Here is a 20,521-nt window from a genome sequence, read left to right on the forward strand (position 1 = left end):
TAGAACAGAATGGTTAGCAAATGCTCCTCCATACAGGTACACAGAGTACTTGCCTCCCAAAGTTTCTTTGCCTCTGTAAGATGATTCTTTGAAGAGGAAAAAAAATCAGAAAAAATTCAACTCTTTATAAATGGCACTGCAGTACATAATAATATTAATTTCTTCTGACGTCTCTTAGAATGGTCCCAATTGAAAGTACTTTCCAGATTTTTTTCCATTAAATAAAAGAGCAGGGTTGAGATTTTTTATATCTTTATAAAATTACAAGCAATATTTTTGTGATGAGGTATCATTAAAATTGTAACCTTAAAGATGAAGTGTGTTGTACCCTCTTTTCACTCTCTCATCTTCTAACTTTATTTTTGCTTTACATAGTTCTTTGCAAGATCATGTCACATATGAAATAAATGTAAATATCATTTGAGTGGCTTTGTGGTCGTCTTGGAAGTTTATTTTTCTAGTTTATAATTAGTAACATTCAAATTTGAGTCATTTCCTGAGGTAACCTGAGCATTAGTTTATGTGATGTTCACTAGGTCCATCCATTTCTTACCCATTGTCGGAGTACAGGCTTCAGTGGGTATTTCCTGTCTGTGTATTAGGAACATTCTTATTCATAATAAATTGGTGTTAATGATTATGTTGAGTAACAGTATTACTGTAAGAGTCAAGCATCTGGATAGTTAGACTATTTCTTTGCTTTGTTTATAGATATAACTAGAAATAGGAAAAGAAAAAAGAATGGAAGGACAGACACTATCATGTAATTGCTATCTCTTATAGGTTTTAATGTTCTTTCTTATACATGTTATATCAAAATTTCTAAAATGAAGGAGAAATAAGTGAAATTTTAGAAAAAGAAGAAATGATAGTTGTGCTCACTTCTTGTTTTGTATTTGCTAGTTCTAGGAAACTTGCCCGGGCTTGTTTTCTTTCTCTCCCAAGCATTCTTCCTTCCTCGCTTACCGATACTGCTGAAACCCATTTTCTCTGCCTTAGTAATAAGAAGTATACATAATGTGCACTACTAGGACCTAAAGATAAATATAGAACCATAGATTTCTATTCTTTTATTAATTTGGTTTTTCTAAGGACATAAACTTCAGGTAGATTCTTGCATGTATTTTCCTGTAAGCTGTTTGCTTGTGGCCTTTGTATTTGTAGATGTGGGAAGGAGTTGAGGGAGATGAATACACTGAGATACATAGATTTTAGGAGAGTCGAAAAACAGTATGGCAGATTCTATAGGCTGAATCAGATTTTGAATCAGATTTCATCAGCAATTCACAGACCCTAGCGCTTAGATTTTAGTTCAGATTGAAGTTCAACTTATTTAAATATTTCTACCTTGATATGTTGGCCATTTAAAATTATGTTCCAACTGTGTACTAAGACTATAGTCAAGGTCATCTTTGTCACTGCTGTCCAACGAAATACCTCATAACTGTTTCATCCTTAAGTAAATTTCTGGGTTTTCAAAAGTGGATCCCCTTCTCACATACCCATCCCCTTTTAGTTCTTTTCACTACTGAAAAATTCTGCATCATAATTTTATGAAACTGTCAAGGAAAAAGGCTACAATTATCAAGAGACAATAAAGAAGATAGAATAAAATGGAATGCCTTGGGAGTTTTTGGGTAGTACAAAAAAGCAAGGAATAATTTGGTTTATTTGTTTTTTCTCATCTAATATTTTTAGGTACAAGCCTATGCAGAAAGTGGATGGGGTTGCAGATGGTTTCACAGGAAGTGGTCAACAGACAGGCACATCTGTTGAGCAAACTGTAATTGCCCAAAGTCAACATCATCAACAGTTTTTAGGTATGTTAAGGTGTAATGCATATTAGTTGCTTTTAGGATTTTGAAAACAAGAGAGCAATAGTGTTTTCTCGAAGTACAATGTCTATTACAGATGTTAATTACATAGAAAGATTTTTTTTTTTGCATGTGCTGAAGCTATGCACATCATGATAATTCTAGTTCATGTCTGCTTTCTCAGGAAATTTCTTATTTTTAGAAATCTCAAGCTTCGTAGGGTTTTTAAATGCATATGCATTAAAAACATAGTGTTTGTTGCTATGAAATTGTTTCCCAGAATTTGTATTAATGGGGCTTTTGTGATTAAAATTGTGTTGTGTTTATTACTTCCAGTAGTAGCTTCAGGTACCAGAAAGAATTCTCATTTCCTGTGTATAAAGTTGTTTACAGTCTCAGATTAGAAAATAATTGTTATAAATTTTAAAGAGTAACCTACTCTTTTACATCAGTTGCAGTACTTTTTATAATTTTGTAAATGGTATGCGTTTTTCTTGTTAATAAAAGAGTTAGGAAGTGAAACTCTTTTCATATTCCTGCCATAGCCAAAGTTATAAAAATGGCACTTTAATTTGACAAGTCTCCTAGAGATGAGCATGCATAGTTTCCATACAACAGAGCAAGTAGAAGCTATCAGAGTGTGTGTGTGTATGTGTCTGTGTGTGTATATATATATATATATATATATATATATATATATATATATATATATATATATATGTATGTATGTATCTATGTATCTATGTATAGTTTCTGACAAAGGCAGCTAAAATGACTCTCAGATTGGAATAGCTACTGAAGTTGATAACGCTATGGCAGTATTACCAAAACTAAAATCCTCAAGTATATACGCAGGAGCCCTTGAGTTCTCAACAAGAATTTTTTTGTTTTACATTGCATTTTTATTTCAATTATAATCTTAAAATGATAAAAGCATATTCTGCATTCTAGAAGACAAACTGAATACTGCCCTGCAATTTTAGTTTCCACACTTGTGTTTGAATTTGTGATCAAGCAGGCACTAATTGTCCACAACTAATGCAAAAAGAATAGATAATAAACTGTGCTTTTATCAATTGGGAAGGCTGAATGATGTCCTGGTGCTCTGTGTGGAGGGAAGTTTCACAGACATTTGAATACAAGAGACTAACAGGAGAACCAGCCACCAGGGCAGTGCATGTTGGTTTAGGCCTGTCAAACTCAAAAGAGCATGTGCTGCAGTAGTTAATACTGTATTCATGTTTTGAGAGATAATTTAGTTACAGACAGCAGCATAATCCATCACATAAAATTAACGTTAAGCTTAATGTTACTTTTGTAGTTTTATTTGTATTTATTTTGTAGCTCTTTTGGTTTTTTGATTATATGAGGCATGAGCATAATGAATTTAAAGCTAGATTTATATATTACATATGTAAGTAACATAATAAAAATCACTAAAATTGATAATGGCAAGTTTGAGATATTTACCTTTAATAGTGGCTCTATTTTGAGGGACATGTGATATGCTGTTTCCAATATAATTATAGTGAAAATTTAGCTTCTATAAGGTTTTTAGGAGTTTTGCTTCTATTTGAAAAATCTCATAAATTATCAGTCTGGTTAAAGCTTATATTTTATGCTGATGATGTTGTTAAGTTTTGCTTGCAAAATGCTAATGTGAAAAATCTTTGCTCTTTGGAACTCTGACCTTTAATTTTTTTTTCCTTTTGAGTCTTAAATTTTCCCTCATTAATGTGTAATTGGCACCATCCACAATAGCTTTTTTCTGTTGTGTTGTCATGGTAACAGATGCATCTCGAGCACTTCCAGAGTTTGGAGAAGTTGAAATCTCTTCTCTGCCAGATGGCACTACCTTTGAGGATATCAAGTCATTGCAGAGTCTTTATCGAGAGCACTGTGAGGTAAGTCTTTTCAGACATAGTACAAACACATGCTAAATTTTGCCAGGTACATGCTAAAACAAAATAAGTTTATTCTTAGAGAACAAATAAAGTTGCTTCTCATTTATTTGAGCATTAGTAAACTGATTTTTTCTTCTTTCTTATCTCAGAGTAGAGAGATGAGAAATATAAGAAAGGGAGAATAAATTTTACTCCCCATCTTCTTAGTCTATATTCGTAAGAATCCTTTGATTCAACACTTCTGCTTCTACCTATTTATCCTTTAAATATATTCTTACAAATGGGTAAAGAGACAGATGTATAAGGGAATTTGTTGCAGTGTTTTTAATGAGAAAAGAAGGATCATAATTTCAATATCTAGACAGAGATTGAAGAAGTTATTATAGAGTAGAGCACTATGCACCTACTAAAAATAATAAGCAACCATAAATGTACTAACTAATGTGGAGCAGTCTCCAGGATATAATGTTAAGAGAAAAAGCAAGGGGTGCAGAGGTAGTTCAGTGGTAGAATTCTCACCTGCCAGGCAGGAGACCCAGGTTCGATTTCTGGCCCATGTACTCAAAAAAAAAAAAAAGAAAAGAAAAAAGAAAATTCAACAAATGGTCTGTGATAATGAAATATTCCCATAGACAAAAATGAAATGTGACCCCCACTGCATGGCATACAAAAAAAAAAGAGAGAGAGAGAGATAGAAAGCAAGTGCCCAACAGGATGTATAGCATATGCTGTTAATTGAGTGAAAAAGAACATGTATACATCTCCAGAAGGAAGAACCAAAAGATGATAATGGTTATATTTTGTAAAGGAAACTAGGAAATTGGAGACAGGGTTGAATGACTTACTTTTTCAGTATATCCTTTTTTTTTGTTTAATTTTACATCAACAACATACATTTCGATTAAAAAATAATTTCTCAAAATATTTAATAAAACGTTGTAGGTGTTCCTACCTGGGATAGTGAAGCTCTAGTTCTGTTTATTTTGGTTTGTCTTGTTTTGTGGTTTTTTCTTGGCATTTTATATCCCATACTCCTATTCCCCTTGAATACCCCACATCAAAACTGTCTATATTGTCTAAGGGGTGAGCTCTCTCTACTTCAGCATGTTAATGTACCTGCAGCTCACCTAGAAAAGGGGGATAATGAATTGAATAAGCATTTCCCTAAGTGCCTCTCTTTTTGAAAGAAAATTCTGTTTAGAATCTAAGTAGCTTTTTTCTGGGGGAGTTTGCGATCTCCTTAGGGGGGATAATCCTGACGATTTCATGGGCAGTCCTTCTGACTGCTGACAATGCAGTATGCAGTGAGAAGTTTCAACTCATAGCATTCACAGATTTTTTCCTACTCCAGAAATAGCAACTGTTTGAATGTATCTGAGTACTTGTCAAGGGTGCTAGAATATTACCAAGCAAAGGCAAATTCTTTCTTTATTAACATAGCATGTTCCAAAAGTGTTCTTTAACAAATCCTGCCAGTTTGTTCCCAACATTTCTTGAAATGATGAAAGCCACTTATTATTCATTTCTCTTTGACTACTGTGCTTTTCCCATTATTTGAGAATTTCTGGCTGACCCTCATATCTAGGAAAAAATGTTTTTCTTTCTGTACCTACCATTTTATGCAATAAAGATTCAAAGTCTCCAAGCAGTTTCTCACTTCTCTGTGTTCGGGTGAACCTTTCTTTAAGCTAACCAGCCTACACAAATATGATTAGGATTTTTTGGAAAGTTTCTCATATTTATTCAAAATAAAAATTAGAGCATAGTTATTTTGCTTAAGAATGTATAGTAAGATTATTCTAAGTTACAGACTCCCTAGTAAGATTAAAATATTCTTGAGATTACAAAATTTTCATTAACGTACCAATTTTCAGAAATAAATATACTCTACATGAACATATATGGACATATAAATTATTCTGTATGGGAAATGGCAGTCCATGGATTGATTTATTTTAAAGTTACCATGCCATACCATCATTCATGGGACATAGCAACATATATAAAAGAGAAGAACTCATTATTTTTTCCTGTTAAACTACTAAACTTTTGAAGTACAGATGCCTGAGTCTCATATCCAATCCTGCAAATAGTCATTTGCCCTAGACAAGTAGAATATGGATTATTTTAACATATATTTGTCTTACATATTTTAGTCTGAACATATTTGGATGTGGGTGGATGAATGATAAAATGTTTTATTCATTTGTAAAACTGCTTTAAATTAAGCTGATGTGAATGTTCTTTTCTAAGAGTTATTTGTGATTATTTAATTTGAAGTGATACTGAATTTAAGATGCATTGAAAATATTTACTTGCCTCATTTTATTTCAAATTTCCTAGTTTTTATTTTTAAAATTAATATACCTGATTTACCTATTATTTGGAATTCCTAATATTTGTTTAATAAAGATATTTTGTATCACTACTTTTGTTATGTAAGGAACAAATATAATTTTCTCTACAATTTGCTGGTACTGTAATTTTTTTTTCTTTTAACAAATGCGGAAGTGTTCTTAAGGCGATCTCATGGACTGAAGGCCTTATGTAAAGTATTAATAGTTGCTTCACACTTAGAGATGTCTCTTGGGAGGTACCAAAGCTTCAATTGAAAAAGTAGCCATAATAATTTGCCCCTTGAGAAGATACAGGTTTTGTCTGGGGTTAGGGACATGTATGAACCCTTTATTTTCAGGACTTCCGCTCTGCATTTTCAATGATGCTAACATTAAAGACTCAGAAGTCTGTTAATGCATGTGTTCCCTTCCATCCGTTTTCATTATCCAACTACTACTTGCAACATTTCCTCTTACTTTCCAGAAATTGTCCCCAAACAGATTTTATTTAATATTTGGATTGGTCTCAAAGTGTTTTTGTATAGAACATCAGTCATTCTCTGTGTGTCATGCATAGACCCAGATCTAAAAAGGTGGAGAATACTCCAGAATTATGAAGTTATAATTTGCTCTTTTTGCCTGCAATACCTGGAATGGCTTTCTAGATTGCCATCTATTACCTCTTGCCTTCTGTGAATTTTGTAGTCTTGATGGGGCTGCTTTACATGTTCTCATCCTCATTATTACCATCAAAGACGTTATACTGACTAATTCTGGCCTTATTCTCAAAATAATCAAAGAATCAAGTGTTCTTTACTCAATGAATTATTCTTTGGTTTTATGCCTTTTTTATCAAAAGGCAAATTTAGAAACTAATTGGTATGGCAGGGTAAAATTAAATATAGTCATTGAAAGTTAATGGGGAAAGGCAGTGAAACAGTGTCTCGGTGGCAGAATTCTCATCTGCCATGCCAGAGACCTGTGTTTGATTCCTGGAGCCTGCCCATGCCAAAAAAAAAAAAGAGTTAATAGGGAAAATGGCAGGTTTTAATATCATCCAAAAAAATGCCCTTGCTGCGTGGCTCTAGAAGACATAATTAAGGCAAAAGAGGAGGTAAGGTGCCCCCTCTCCCACCCCAAGGTTAGGACAGGGGGTAGTCTTAAAACTTGCTCCAAAGAGTGTACTAAGATAGGATGGGTTTCTTTAATACTGAATGGAATGCATTGCCTAACCAAAGAAAAGTGTTTCATGTACCCATTCCCTGCACCATCCTCTAAAGGGCATCCTGACTCTGTCATTTGTGCCCAATTATATTGGCTGAAACATCATGGAATCCACAGATGGCAACCTAAATAGATCTAAAATGCAGCCCTAACTCCATCTGCTACAAAGAGCACCTCCATACACTTCTCTTCTGTCCTCTTTGATGGCCCATGGAAACCTACCCCAGTGAACCTGAAGAGGGCAGACGTGATTTGAATCTCTGTTCTATACCTTGCTCAGTCTGAGAAAGGGAAATCTACAGCAACCTTGGAGGCAAAAGGATGGGGAAGGTGAAGAATAAGAGGAGAGTAAAAAGAGGGACAGGAAAAGAAGGAAGCACAAAAATAGAGGGAAAAGTGGTAAAAGTGAGGGTGGGAAATGAGGTCCTTATGAGTTTCCCTGATTAATTTTTTGTTTTATTTTTATCCTGTCCCCATTACCACCACCCCCAAAATATCTCTCTGCTTCCACAATTTCTAATGATAATATTTAGCTCTGTTTGACTATGGTTTTTTCAAAAACTTTTTTTATTAGCTAAGTTGTAGGCTTAAGAAAAGTCATTCAGAAAATACAGTTTCCGTATACCCCATACCTGTTATTAACACTTTGATTTGTGTGGTACCTTTGTTACAATTGATGAAAAATGTTAATATAATTGAAATATTAACTATAGTCCATAGTTTACATTAGGGTTTACATGGTAGACAGTAGACTGTGTTGCAGTCTTATGTGTTTTTCTTTATTTTATTCTAGTAACACATATATATAACCTGCATTTTCCCCTTTTATTCACATTCGAATGTATAATTGCATCCGTAGCATTGTGTTACCATTACCACCTTCCATAACCAAAACTTTTCCATCAACCCAAATAGAAACTCTGTGCATTTTAAGAATTAGTTCCCCATTCCTTACTGCTATCCCGGCTCTTAATGGCCAGTCTTCTAATTTCTGACTCTATGACTGTTTATTCTAATTATTTCATATCAGTGAGCTCATATTATTATTGTCCTTTTGTGTCTGGCTTATTTCATTCGACATGATATCTTCAAGGTTCATCCATGTTGTTACATGTATCCGAACTTTATTCCTTTTTACGGCTGATTGATATTCCATTGTATGCAAATACCACATTTTGCTTATCCATTTATTGGTTGATGGACATGTGGGTTGCTTCCATCTTTTGGAAATCATGAATAATGCCATTATGAACATCAGTATGCAGATGTCTGAGTCCCTGCTTTCAGTTATTTGGGGTATATACCTAGAAGTGGGATTGCAGGTCATATGGTAATTCTGTGCTTAACTTTCTGAGAAACCATTAAACTATTTTCCACAGTGGCTGCACCATTTTACATTCCCACCAACAATGACTGTTTCTAGTTCTCCACATCCTCTCTAACATTTGCTATTTTCTGTTTATTAATAGTAGCCATTGTAGTGGGTATGAAAAGGCATCTCACTGTGCTTTTGATATGCATTTGCCTAATAGCTATAATGTTGAGCATCTTTTCATATGTTTTGGCCATTTATGTATCTTTTTTGGAGAATTTCTTTTTAAGTCTTTTCCTCATTTCTAATTGAGTTGTTCGTCTTTTGAGTTGTAGAATTTCCTTATATAGTCTGGATAGTAAACCCTTTTCAGACGAATGGTTTCCAATTGTTTTCTCCCGTTTTGTTGCTTGTCTTTTTACCTTCATGATAAAACTCCTTTAATGCACTATTGTTTGTAATTTTAATGAAGTCTCATTTATCTGTTTTTTTCTCTTGTTGCTCATGGTTTTAATGTCTTAGGAACCACTCCCTAACACAAAGCCCTGAGGATGTTTACCTATATTTTTTTCTAGGAGTTTCATAGTTTTGTTTCGTATGTGTAGGTCCTTGATCCATTTTGTTAATTTATGTATGTGGTGTGAGATAAAGGGAGATAAGGGTCCACCTTCATTCTTTTGCTTATGGAGATCTGGTTTTCTCAGCACCACTTGTTGAAGAGACCTTTCTTTCCCCATTGAGTGGACTTGGAATGCTTATCAAGAATCAATTGGCCATAAATGTGATGATTGATTTCTGAATTCTCAGTTCATATCCATTGGTCTATATGTCTTCTCTTTTGCCAGTACCATGCTGTTTTGATTACTGTGACTTTCTAGTAAGTTTTAAGATCAGTAAGTATGAGTCCTCCAACTTCATTCTTCTCTTTTGAGATGGCTTTGGCTATTTGGGGCCCCTTACCATTCCATATAAATTTGATGACTGGCTTTTTCATTTCTGCAAAGAAAGCTGTTGGAAGTTTTACTGGGATTGCATTGAATCTGTAATCACTTTAGGAAGAATTGACATCTTTCCAATATTTAGTCTTTCAATCCATGAACATGGGATGTCCTTCCATTTATTTGGGTCTTCTTTTGATTTCTTTTAGCAATGTTTTGTAGTTTTTTTGTATGCAAGCCTTCACATCTTTAGTTAAATTTATTTTACAAAATTTGGTTCTTTAAGTAGCTGTTGTTAAGTGGATTTTTTCCCTTGATTTCCTCGTCAGAGTGTTTATTACTAGTTTATAGAAACAGTGCTGATTTTTGTGTGTTGGTGTGTTCCTCGACTTCTTTGCTGAATTCATTTATTAGCCCTTTTGGTTTTATTGTAGATTTTTCTGAATTTTCTGTATATAGGATCTTGTCATCTGCAAATAGGCAGTTTTACTTCTTCCTTTCCAGTTGAGATAACTTTTATTTCTTTTTCTTGCCTAATTGCTCTGGCTAGAACTTCCACTATAGTGTTAAATAACGCTGTTCACAGTAGGCATCCTTGTCTTCTTCCTGATCTTAGAGGGAAAGCTTTCAGTCTTTCATCATTGAGTATGATGTTAGCTGTGGGTTTTTCATAGGTGCCCTTTATCATGTTGAGATAGAAAGTTCCTTTCTATTTCTAGTTTTCTAAGTGTTTTTATCAAGAATGGCTGCTGGATTTTGTTAAATGCACCTTTTTGTTTCAATTGAGATAATTGGGTGTTTTTTTTTTCCTTTGTACTATTAATGCGGTGTATTACATTAATTGATTTTCTTATGTTGAGCTACCCTTGTACACCTGAGATAAATCCCACTTAATCATTGTGTATTATTATTTTCAGGTACTGTTGGATTTGGTTTACTGGTATTTTCTTGGGGATTTTTTCATCTAAACTCATAAGATAATGGTTTCTATTTTATTTTCTTGTTTTTTTTTTCTGTGTTGGCCTCATAGAGTGAATTTAAGGAGAGTTCCTTCCTCTTCTATTTTTTGTGAAAGCATTAGAGCAAGATTGGTGTTAGTCCTTCTTGGAATTTTTGGTGAAATTCACCTATATAGCCATCTCATCCTGGGATTCTTTTTTTAGGTGGCTTTTTGTTACCATTTAATCTCTTCGTATGTTATTGAACTGTTGAGATCTTCTATTTCTATTTGAGTCAGTGTAGCTAGTGTGTGCGTTTCTGGAAATATGTTCATTTCATCTAGGTTATCTAATTTTTTGGCATACATTATTCATAATATCCTCTTATTATCTTTTTCCTTTCTGTGAGGTCAGCAGAAATGTCCCCTCTTTCATTTTTTTATTTTCATTCACATCCTCTCGCTTTTTCCTTTTTCAGTCTTTTTAAAGGTTTTTCAATTGTAATGATCTTTTAAGAGCCAACTTTTAGTTTCATTGAATCTTTCTATTGTATTTTTTCCTCTTTTTCATTATCAGCTCTCTAATCTTTATTTCCTTCCTTCTGCTCACTTTGGGTATAGTTTGTTCTTCTTTTTCTATATCTGCCTCTTGTGAGGTTAGATCTCTGATTTGAGATCTTTCTTCTTTTTTAATGTACGCATTAAGAGGAGTAAATTTCCCTACTAACACTGCCTTTATTGTATCCCGTAAATTTTAGTATGTTGTGTTTTCGTTTTCATTCACCTCAATGAAACTTCCCTTGCCATTTATTCTTTGACCCTTGTTTCAGAGTATGTTATTTAATTTCCACCTATTTATGTATTTTCCATTTCTCCCTCTGCTTTTGATGTTTAGCTTTATTCCATTGGTGAGAGAAGATATACTATGTGATTTCAATATGTTTTAATTTATTGGAACTTGTCTAGTGGATAACTGTCCTGGAGAGTTATCTATATACACTAGAGAACAGTGTATATTCTGCTTCTGTTGGGTGAAGTGTTCTATTAGGTTAAGTTGGGTTATAGTATCATTTATGTATTCTGTTTTCTTATTTCTCTTCTATCTAGATGTTCTATCCGTTATTGAAAATGGTATATTGAAGTCCCTTACTGTTAATGTAGAACCATCTATTTCTCCCTTCAAATCTGTCAATATTTGCTTCATATATTTTGGGGCTCTGACATAAGGTATATATATATATTTATAATTGTTATATCTTCTTATTGAATTGACTCCTTTATTATACAGTGACTCCTTTATTATACAGTGACCTTGTTTGTCCCTCATAAGACTTTTTTACTTCAAGTCTATTTTACCTGATATTGGTAGAGCTTCCCCAGCTGTCTTTTGGTTATCTTACAAGGTATATATTTTTTCCATCATTTCATTTTCAACCTACTTACATCTTTGAATTTAAGGTGAGTCTGTTGTAATCAGCATATAGTTAGATCTTAAAGAACTACTGATAATGCAGGGCTTTCTTCTGTCATTTTGCTATTTGATCTTTATAAGTCTTGTACCTGTTTTTTCTCTCAATTCTAACATAAATGCCTACTTTTTTGTTTATTTGATTTTTTGTATTATACCACTCTGCATCCCTTTTCATTTCTTTCTCCATATATTTTTCATATATTTTGTCTGTGGTTACCATGGGGCTTAAATTTAACATCCAATGTCTATAACAATCATACTTGATTTCATACCAACTTAACTTCAATATGGTGTGTGTGTGTGTGTGTGTATACATATATATATATACTATTCCTATACCTCTCCATCCCCTAACCTTTATATTGTACTTCTTACAAATTATATCTTTTAACATTGTAGGTCCAAAAGCCCCAAACCATAGATTTATCATTATTTTCTTTTAATTTTTATTACATGGGTGGTCTCTGGGAAAAGAACCCAGGTCTCCGGCATTGCAGGCGAGAACTCTGCCACTGAACCACCATGGCCCGTCCTATCATTACTTTTTATTTTAGAGCCTATAAGAAGTAAAAAATGGAGTTACATACCAAAAAATACACTACAACAGTACTGGAATTTATAATTACATTTATTGCTCCTTATATTGAAGGTCTTTATTCTATTGTGCCTTGTTAATTCACTGCTAGTTTCCTTTCTTTTCTGTCTGAAGAACTACCTTAGCATTGTTTCTAGGGCAACTTTTATTTATCTGGGAATGTCTTAATTTTCTCATCTCTTTTGAAAGAAACTCTTGCTAGATATAAAATTCTTGGTTGGCAGTTGTTTTCTTTCAGTACTTTAAATATTTCATCCTACTGCCTTCTTGTCTCCCTGATTTCTGATTAGAAATTGGCACTTAATTTCAGTGTGACTCCCTTGAACATAAGCAGTGCTTTATCTTGTGGCTTTCAGGACCCTCTTTTTGTCCTTGGTTTTCTACAGCTTGACTGCTCTGTATCTGGTAGTAGTTCTCTTCAAGTTTATCCTGCTTGTAATTCATTGGGCTTCTTGAATGTGCATATTCATGTCCTTTTTTAAATCTGGAAAAGTTTCTCCCACATTTCTTTGTATTCCCTCTGCCCCTTTTCCCTCTTCTATGACTCCCAACACACATATATTGCTATGCTTGATGGTGTCCCATATGGCTCTTAGGCTTTGTTTGTTTTTTTAAAATTCTTTTTCCTTTGTGCTCCTCCTCAGCCTGAATCATTTCAATTGTCTTGTCTTTTTGTTCACTGATTAGTTCTTCTGCCATCTCTAATCTACTGTTGGAACCCTCTGGGGAATTTTTCATTTGAGTTTTTGTCGTCTTCATTCCAGTATTTCTGTTTGGTTCTTTTTAAAAATTTCTCTTTATTAAGATTCTCATATTATTCATTCTTTGTTTTCTTCATATCCTTTATTTCTTTTCCTTTGTTTTCCTTTTTTTGTTGTTGAGCATATTGAGGTTCCTTTTTTTTAAGTCTTTGTCCTATCAGTCCAAAGTCTGATCTTTTTCTTAATGGTTTCTGAATTTTTATCTTGTTCCTTTGGATGAACCATCATTTCCTGTTTCTTTGTTTTCCTTGTAGTCTTTTGTTGCATACTGTACATTTTAGTATTATTAACTGTAGTATTTGGTCCCTAAGCTGTTTGTTCCTTAAGTTGGTGTCCAGCTAGTAATATGTCAGAGATTTCCATCTTCTCTGTGCCTGCATATTTTCCTAGGCTTTGTTTGTCTGTCTTCAGGAATTCCCGTTTACAAGAAACTAAGTGCTTCCCCTACTCTCTATGAAATAGACTTTCTCCTCTTCCTGAGTACTCTCTTATATTACTTGAAGCAGATAATTCTTTGCCCCAGGCTTTTTTACTTAATTGTTTCTTATATTGATGTAGTTGTCTGCAAGCTGTCTCTGCCTGAAAGGCAACCCCTAAATGAGTTTCCTTGTTCAGTCTTTTAGGCAGTCATTCATTAGATTGGCACTGGTGCCCCAGTATGCATATACTTACACCCTAGGGAATAGGGCCAGGGACCCACAGGAAGAGTGCAGGATGGCTCCACACTGCTATGGAGGAGTCAGGGCAAGCAGCAAGGGCATCATGAACTGCTAAAGCTGTGTTTTCTTGAGTCAGTACTCCCCCAATTACTGCAAACCTTTAACTGTTTTCCAGAGTTTATAGGAAGATGCTGTGCCAGGTTTTGCTAGTTATTCAAAGGTTCTGTAGGATATTGGCACTACATTACCACTTTGGTGCTGCAGAAGCCCTCACCATTTTTTTAACTTAAGGAGTTAAAAAAAAAACTTGATCATATAAAATCCTGTCATTAGGCTCTCTTCCACAAAACCACAAGTAAAGTTGGAATACTGATATCCTTTTGTTTTTTAGGCAATATTGGATGTTGTTGTGAATCTTCAGTTTAGCCTGATTGAAAAATTGTGGCAAACATTCTGGCGCTATTCTCCCTCTACTCCAACAGATGGCACTACCATTACTGAATCAAGGTCAGAATCAATATGCTTTTCAATTCATTTATATGGCTAAGTTGATGTCAAAGCTAATAAATTAGAAACATGTATACCAGTTGTGAACCTTACCTGATGACATTAAATGAATTGATTGATGCTTAAGTCATCCTAGAAATAAACCACAAACTGCTCTCTTTAGGTTTCAGAGTTGTAAATAGCTCCCATTTTTATTCATTTGGGGGTCTGTGGTAGAGTTATTTTCATCCTCATGGAATTATTATCATATCTGCCTTTCATACCGTCAGAAAGTATCAACGTGCATAGGCAATTCTGGGGGAGTGTTGTATAAATATCCAGCCGTATGGCACCAGTGCAATGGTGATGTAGTTCTAACCTCAGTAATATTTGATAAATTAAAACTATTTTTAAAGTCCATTTTCTTTTTTTATCCTCATTTGCCATCTATTCATTTGCTACATTTATTCACACCAGCAATCTGAGTGAAATAGAAAGTCGACTTCCGAAAGCAAAGCTGATAACTCTGTGCAAACATGAGTCAATCCTGAAATGGATGTGTAACTGTGACCATGGGATGTACCAGGCTTTGGTGGAGATTCTCATCCCCGACGTCCTTAGACCTATTCCTAGTAAGTTAAATGCAGAAAACTACGGATGCTTTTGTTCTCATACATTCCACCCAGGAAGTTTTGGGAAGTGACCTTGCAATCTACAGTGATTCTTACCTCATTTAGATTTGCCAACTAAAAAACTTGAAACACAGAGTATTGCATAAACCTTGAGCAAAACTTTAGTAAAAGGGAACAATTTTATCTGTTTTCCAATCTTTCTTCTCCTTCTATTTTTTAAATAGGAAAGACTAAATATAGATGTGCCAGTCCCAATAACTAATTGCAAGAACACTCCCAGGCCAGTCAGCACTGTCAAAATTGTAACCAAGAATTCAGTCTTTTCTGAAAGCAAAAAATTGTTGAAATATGCCATTGCTAGACCACTCTTTTTTATGGTTACTTTTGATTTGAGATATCTAGGCTTCCAATGAAGTTGAATTCCTTTATAAAAGCATTTACTTTGTCACCTATATCATGTTAAAACTACAAATGCAGGTTCCATTAATGGTAATGGTTAACTGGCACTTTAGAAGAAAAATCTGTGTAACTACACAAGCATTGTATTCCCACTATGAAGCAAATAGAATCACATAGATAAGTTAGATAAGTTTTTAAAGTGATGATGCTTTTTAAACTACCATGTAGCAAACAAAGCTATTTTCTGCAAGTGCCGATATAAATGCCACTAAGAATTCTCTAGTGTTGGAGAGCTGAAATTATTTTATGCCTACATCTTTAGGTGCACATACTACTTACCTTAACTTTTAAAGATATGGGTCAGAGTTCCTACCCCCCTCTGATATTAATAAAGTAAAAGCAATCATTTAGCTTGTGAAATTGGCCACTGTCCTGTCCACAGATGATTTGTATTGTTATTCCAGAAAATATTTAAATAGGGATTTAGTAGAAGAAAAGAAGAAGACATTAACATTTGTAGTCTTAGACTTTAATTTTTCTAAATAAGATAGACAACACTGGAAGGTATGAGTATTCTCATGTGTTCCCTGTCACCTCAAAAGATATATTTAGATACATACTTACATATAATTTCAATGAGCATGTGTATACATTTGTATAGAAATAGGTAATAAAAAATAAAAATGCAGCTGCCATTGTCTCACAATTTTATTAATTGGTAGTAAGCACCAACTTTCCTGACTAAAGATTGATTAAAGTATGTTGTCATAGGAAATTTCAATGAGTAAATTCTCTAGTGATTTTATGTTCCAGATCTGCTTTTCCTTGTTTTTCTCTTGTTCCCTGTGCTCTGAGTACCTCTAGAGATATTTAAGAGAAGTTTTGCATAGGGTAGCTCATTAGCCTGTGACATTTTGCCATCAATGTACAATTTCTCCTGTGAGATGTAAGAAGAGATGTCAGTGAGGCACATCAATGCCAATATTCACTAAACTATTCTAGAATCCTTTGCTTCTGTCTTAGCTTCGCAAGACTTTAACTTGTGAACTAAATAATCCCCAAACTTCAGTCATATTATCAGTTTTTGTTGTCTTTGATTCCCTTAATTTTCAGTACACAGTCCACTTGAACTTTCTCTTGAAGATTTTATTTGAAAGCCAATTTGTTCTGTCAGCTTATTCTCACTCTAGCTTTAGCAAACATCTCAGCTTCAGATATGTTCACATGAGTAAAGTTTTATAGTTTCTCTGAATTTATGAAATGTGTTAATATTCCACCCTACCATGAAAATTGGAGAATTTCATTCCCATTCTACAATGAGGCGTAATATTAATCTTGAGCAGATTGAGACATGTCAGGTTTGGAATGGATTTTAAACTCTAACAGTCCATTCATGAGCCTTTAAAAGTTGTCAAAGTCAATCTACCAAAATCTTTATTTTAAATGAGTCCCTATAGAAAGAACATACTTACTATATTTGAAAATAATCTGTCTGTTTCCCTGGCTACTAGTTACTTCATTCTACCATTTTCTGTCCAGATGGGATTCCTTTATTTAGCCAAAAAAAAAAAAAAAAAAAAAAGGTCTGTACATCGCACTAATTTAAAGTCAGACTAAAGCTACTGTATTCTAAAATACATTTATCTGAAAATAAAAAAAAAAGTTAAGTATAAAGAATTATATAAGACTCTACTGGTAACACATAGGTGTACAATCATGAGAATAATTAGAAGTGTACCAGAATGTCATTTAGTGTAAAAACTTACAATTATTTAGTATATAAAATATCTTTTTTATTATATAATCTCCCTAGCATAAAGTCTCTCTGAGTAAAATAAGACCCAAATTCAAACAGTTTTTAAGTGACATTTATCAGTTCTTAGTTGATTTTTTTCCCTAGATTAAATAACTGTATATTAATTGTAGGAAAAAATGGAAAATGCAGATGACCAAATTAATCTTGAACAAAATTTGAATTTCAAAATGGGTTATTAATTTTTTTTCACTTTTTCATTTCCATTCATGCCTGCCCTTCATGATTCCAGTACATAATAGAGCAGAAAAATATTTTTCATTCTTTTTTCTTTTTGGCTAAAATGGGAAACTTTGGAAATTTCAAAAATAAGATTATTTCTCAAAGAATTTCCAACTTGGTGTTTCTATTAGATGATTCTCATGGTTAAGAGTCCAGCCTTGAGTGTTTTTCCTAATCAAAATTTAAGCCATCTCAATCTCTTTTGTCGTTTGACCAGTTAAATTTTTTTTATTTTTATTTATTATTATTTTATTATTAGAATCGTAAACTGTATTTGTTTTTCAGCTAACTTGAATGAATTAAATTATTTCCATCTCTACTTTAATAAAAGCGATAATTAGAAAAACACGTCAGACTTGTTTGAGCGCAGAAAGAAAAACCAAGGAATTTAACTTTATTGTTAAAATTAATATACTTGGGAGCCTTAGGCAAAAATGTCACCTCCTTGTGTCTTACAGTAGTTTACAGATTCTAAGATCTACAGAACCTACATTATAGGAGGGAACCTACATAGGTTAATTTTATGTTATGGTTGTTCCAAAAACTATTAAATGTCTAAAACTGTCCCCTATAATGTGGAATCTTGGACACAGATGAAGTGAAATAATAATGACTGAATTACTGAACAAAAGAAGAATTCCATCTACTCCTGTAAGGCTAAAGCTACTGTGAGCATATCCCTTGTTGTAAATAGTTATAGTTACCCCTAATAACTGAAGATATTTCTAATCATTCTATGACCAAGATAAAATCTGTTCTCATGGACCTTATTCTCTATTTTGGGTTTTAAAAGATATGTGAAAAATACAGAATTGGCAATTTTAGGAATATTTTAAGAATATTGGTCTCAATTTTATCTTTTATCTACATCTGTCAAGTGAAATGGAGAATGATTATCCAGAATTTTCAAGTTGAACAATTTTTATTTTTACCTTGCTTTTCAACAAGAGTAAGAGATGTTTTAGATTGTTTTGTAGATAACTATTCCAATTCATATGTTCTAAGTAGATGTATAGAGAAAGGGAGAAAGCTTTGTATTATTTTTCTTTTTAACTAAAAAAATGAAAATAGGTTAAGAGCTTGAAAAAATCAAGATGAAGAATTTATAAAGAACATACTTAGCCTTTAAGGACAAAACCTTTAATGAAGTGTTTTGTCTAAGTAGAAAATTCTCTAAACAACCTATAAGTATATTCACAACTGGTATATGTTGCTATAAGCAAAAATGCTTGAATGTTTTTGTTTCCCTACAAAGTGTGATAAGTATCTGGAAATAAAACCACTTTTAAAAAAAAAAAACCCTAAATATAATTCTTGGATGCTTTCAGTGTTGGGAATAATGTTAAAGTCTTGGCGATGAGGGCAATGAAAGCCCTGTGCTATTTCAGATGTTGTGTACATGTGTTTTCCCTTATCCTAGCATAACAATTAATATTCTTTGGCAACTTTTTCATTCTACTTTTATTCTTTAACATTTAGGTGCCTTGACCCAAGCCATTCGAAATTTTGCTAAAAGCCTTGAAGGTTGGCTTTCCAATGCCATGAACAATATTCCACAGAGAATGATACAAACCAAGGTACACTGTTTGTCTTTACCTCTTGTGCCTAAGAAATTGTTCTGAACCACTGTGAACTTTATGTCTATGCTATCAAATAGTATCATGCATAATGCTTATATTATATGGAATCTTTTAAAACTGATATTTATATTTTTATTTTATAGTCGCATAAGAACTTGCGCAAGAGATATATGGTTATTTTTCTTTCAAGGAGATTAAGGACGCGTTTTTAAAACATTTTTATTTAGACAAAACATAACATACAAGCATGAACATTCTTAACATATGAACATTCCATGACTCACAATATCATCACATAGTTGTATATTCATCGCCATAATCATTGGATTAAAGAAGCATTTTAAGTGTGGTATATTTACAAGTCCTTTTCCAAACTTTATATTTCAGATGGCTTAATTTCAAATATTACAAATAGAATAGAATTTTCAAATGATTTCCATATGAAGGAGTTTTCAATTTAAAAAAGGCCCCTACTTTACTCACTGAGCTCTGTAATGTTCATATAAATAGGCCTTTTGTGTTTCAGAATTTTCTTTTTTATTTGGCACCAGAGAATACCTTTGTAAATCAAGTAATCATTTCTTAAAGTGAACAGTTCATGTCATAATTTATCAGTGTATATAAGAAATACAGATTCTTTTGTTAAAAATATGAATTCTGGTCTCCACTTTGTCTTCTGCTAGTCATATTACTTAAAGTTGGTCTGTGAACATATCCCCATGGCAAGATTGGAATGATTCTTCCTAAATGTTGGTATTAAAAATTACATTTGTGGCTTTTCATCAATGACTGTATTCACTATGAGACTCCAGCAGTATACCTTGGCTTTCAATATGGACACAAAGTTGATAGATTGGAGCTCTTGCAAGTGACAGGTCTCTATGGGAAAACAAGTAGCTCTTTCTGCTATTGGCTTAAGGTTTGCAATAAGACTTTCTCCCTCTGAAATGTAAAGAAGGGAAATTTTTTTTATATGCCCATCTTAGATTGGTGCTATAGAGCTTTACTATCCAATATAGTAGCACTAGCCCCATGTGGCTATTTAAATTTGAATTTAAAATTAAAATTAAATTAAATTGTAGTTCCTTAGTCACACTAGCTATAATTTAAGTGCTCAATAACTCCTTGTGGCTAGTGGCTACAATATTAGGCTGCACATATTCAGAGCATTTCCATTATTATCGTAGCTTTATTTGGCAGCACTGTTCTAGAGTGCCACAATGAAATGGACAACTAAGAAGGTGCTATTTGATTATTGCAGAAGTCATTCCAACTTGCAAAGTCAGTCACATTCATAATAGCACTCCAAACAGCTGAAAACACCTCCTTCCCACTTTCGTCAAAGTGAAGGTGCTGGCAGTCCACCTGCAACATTGACATCTCATTGATCTCCAGAATCAATTTGGATTATTTACCTTTGTGGAAAGTGTCTTTTGCT

General features: G+C 33.4%; 1 protein-coding gene across 10 annotated transcripts in view; it reads left to right on the plus strand.

Moving 5' to 3' along the window:
* RFX3 (regulatory factor X3) overlaps window positions 1-20,521 on the plus strand; it is a 382,072-nt gene that overhangs the window by 304,269 nt on the left and 57,282 nt on the right. For all 10 annotated transcript variants that reach the window (XM_077148291.1, XM_077148294.1, XM_077148298.1 and 7 more), the window contains 5 exons: window positions 1,699-1,820; window positions 3,606-3,718; window positions 14,343-14,458; window positions 14,915-15,069; window positions 18,983-19,080. In XM_077148291.1, coding sequence (XP_077004406.1) covers window positions 1,699-1,820; window positions 3,606-3,718; window positions 14,343-14,458; window positions 14,915-15,069; window positions 18,983-19,080 — 604 coding nt within the window. The remainder of the gene's footprint in view (window positions 1-1,698; window positions 1,821-3,605; window positions 3,719-14,342; window positions 14,459-14,914; window positions 15,070-18,982; window positions 19,081-20,521) is intronic.

Source organism: Tamandua tetradactyla, chromosome 2, assembly GCF_023851605.1.
Source record: "Tamandua tetradactyla isolate mTamTet1 chromosome 2, mTamTet1.pri, whole genome shotgun sequence".
In the NCBI taxonomy this organism is placed as follows: Eukaryota; Metazoa; Chordata; class Mammalia; order Pilosa; family Myrmecophagidae; genus Tamandua; species Tamandua tetradactyla.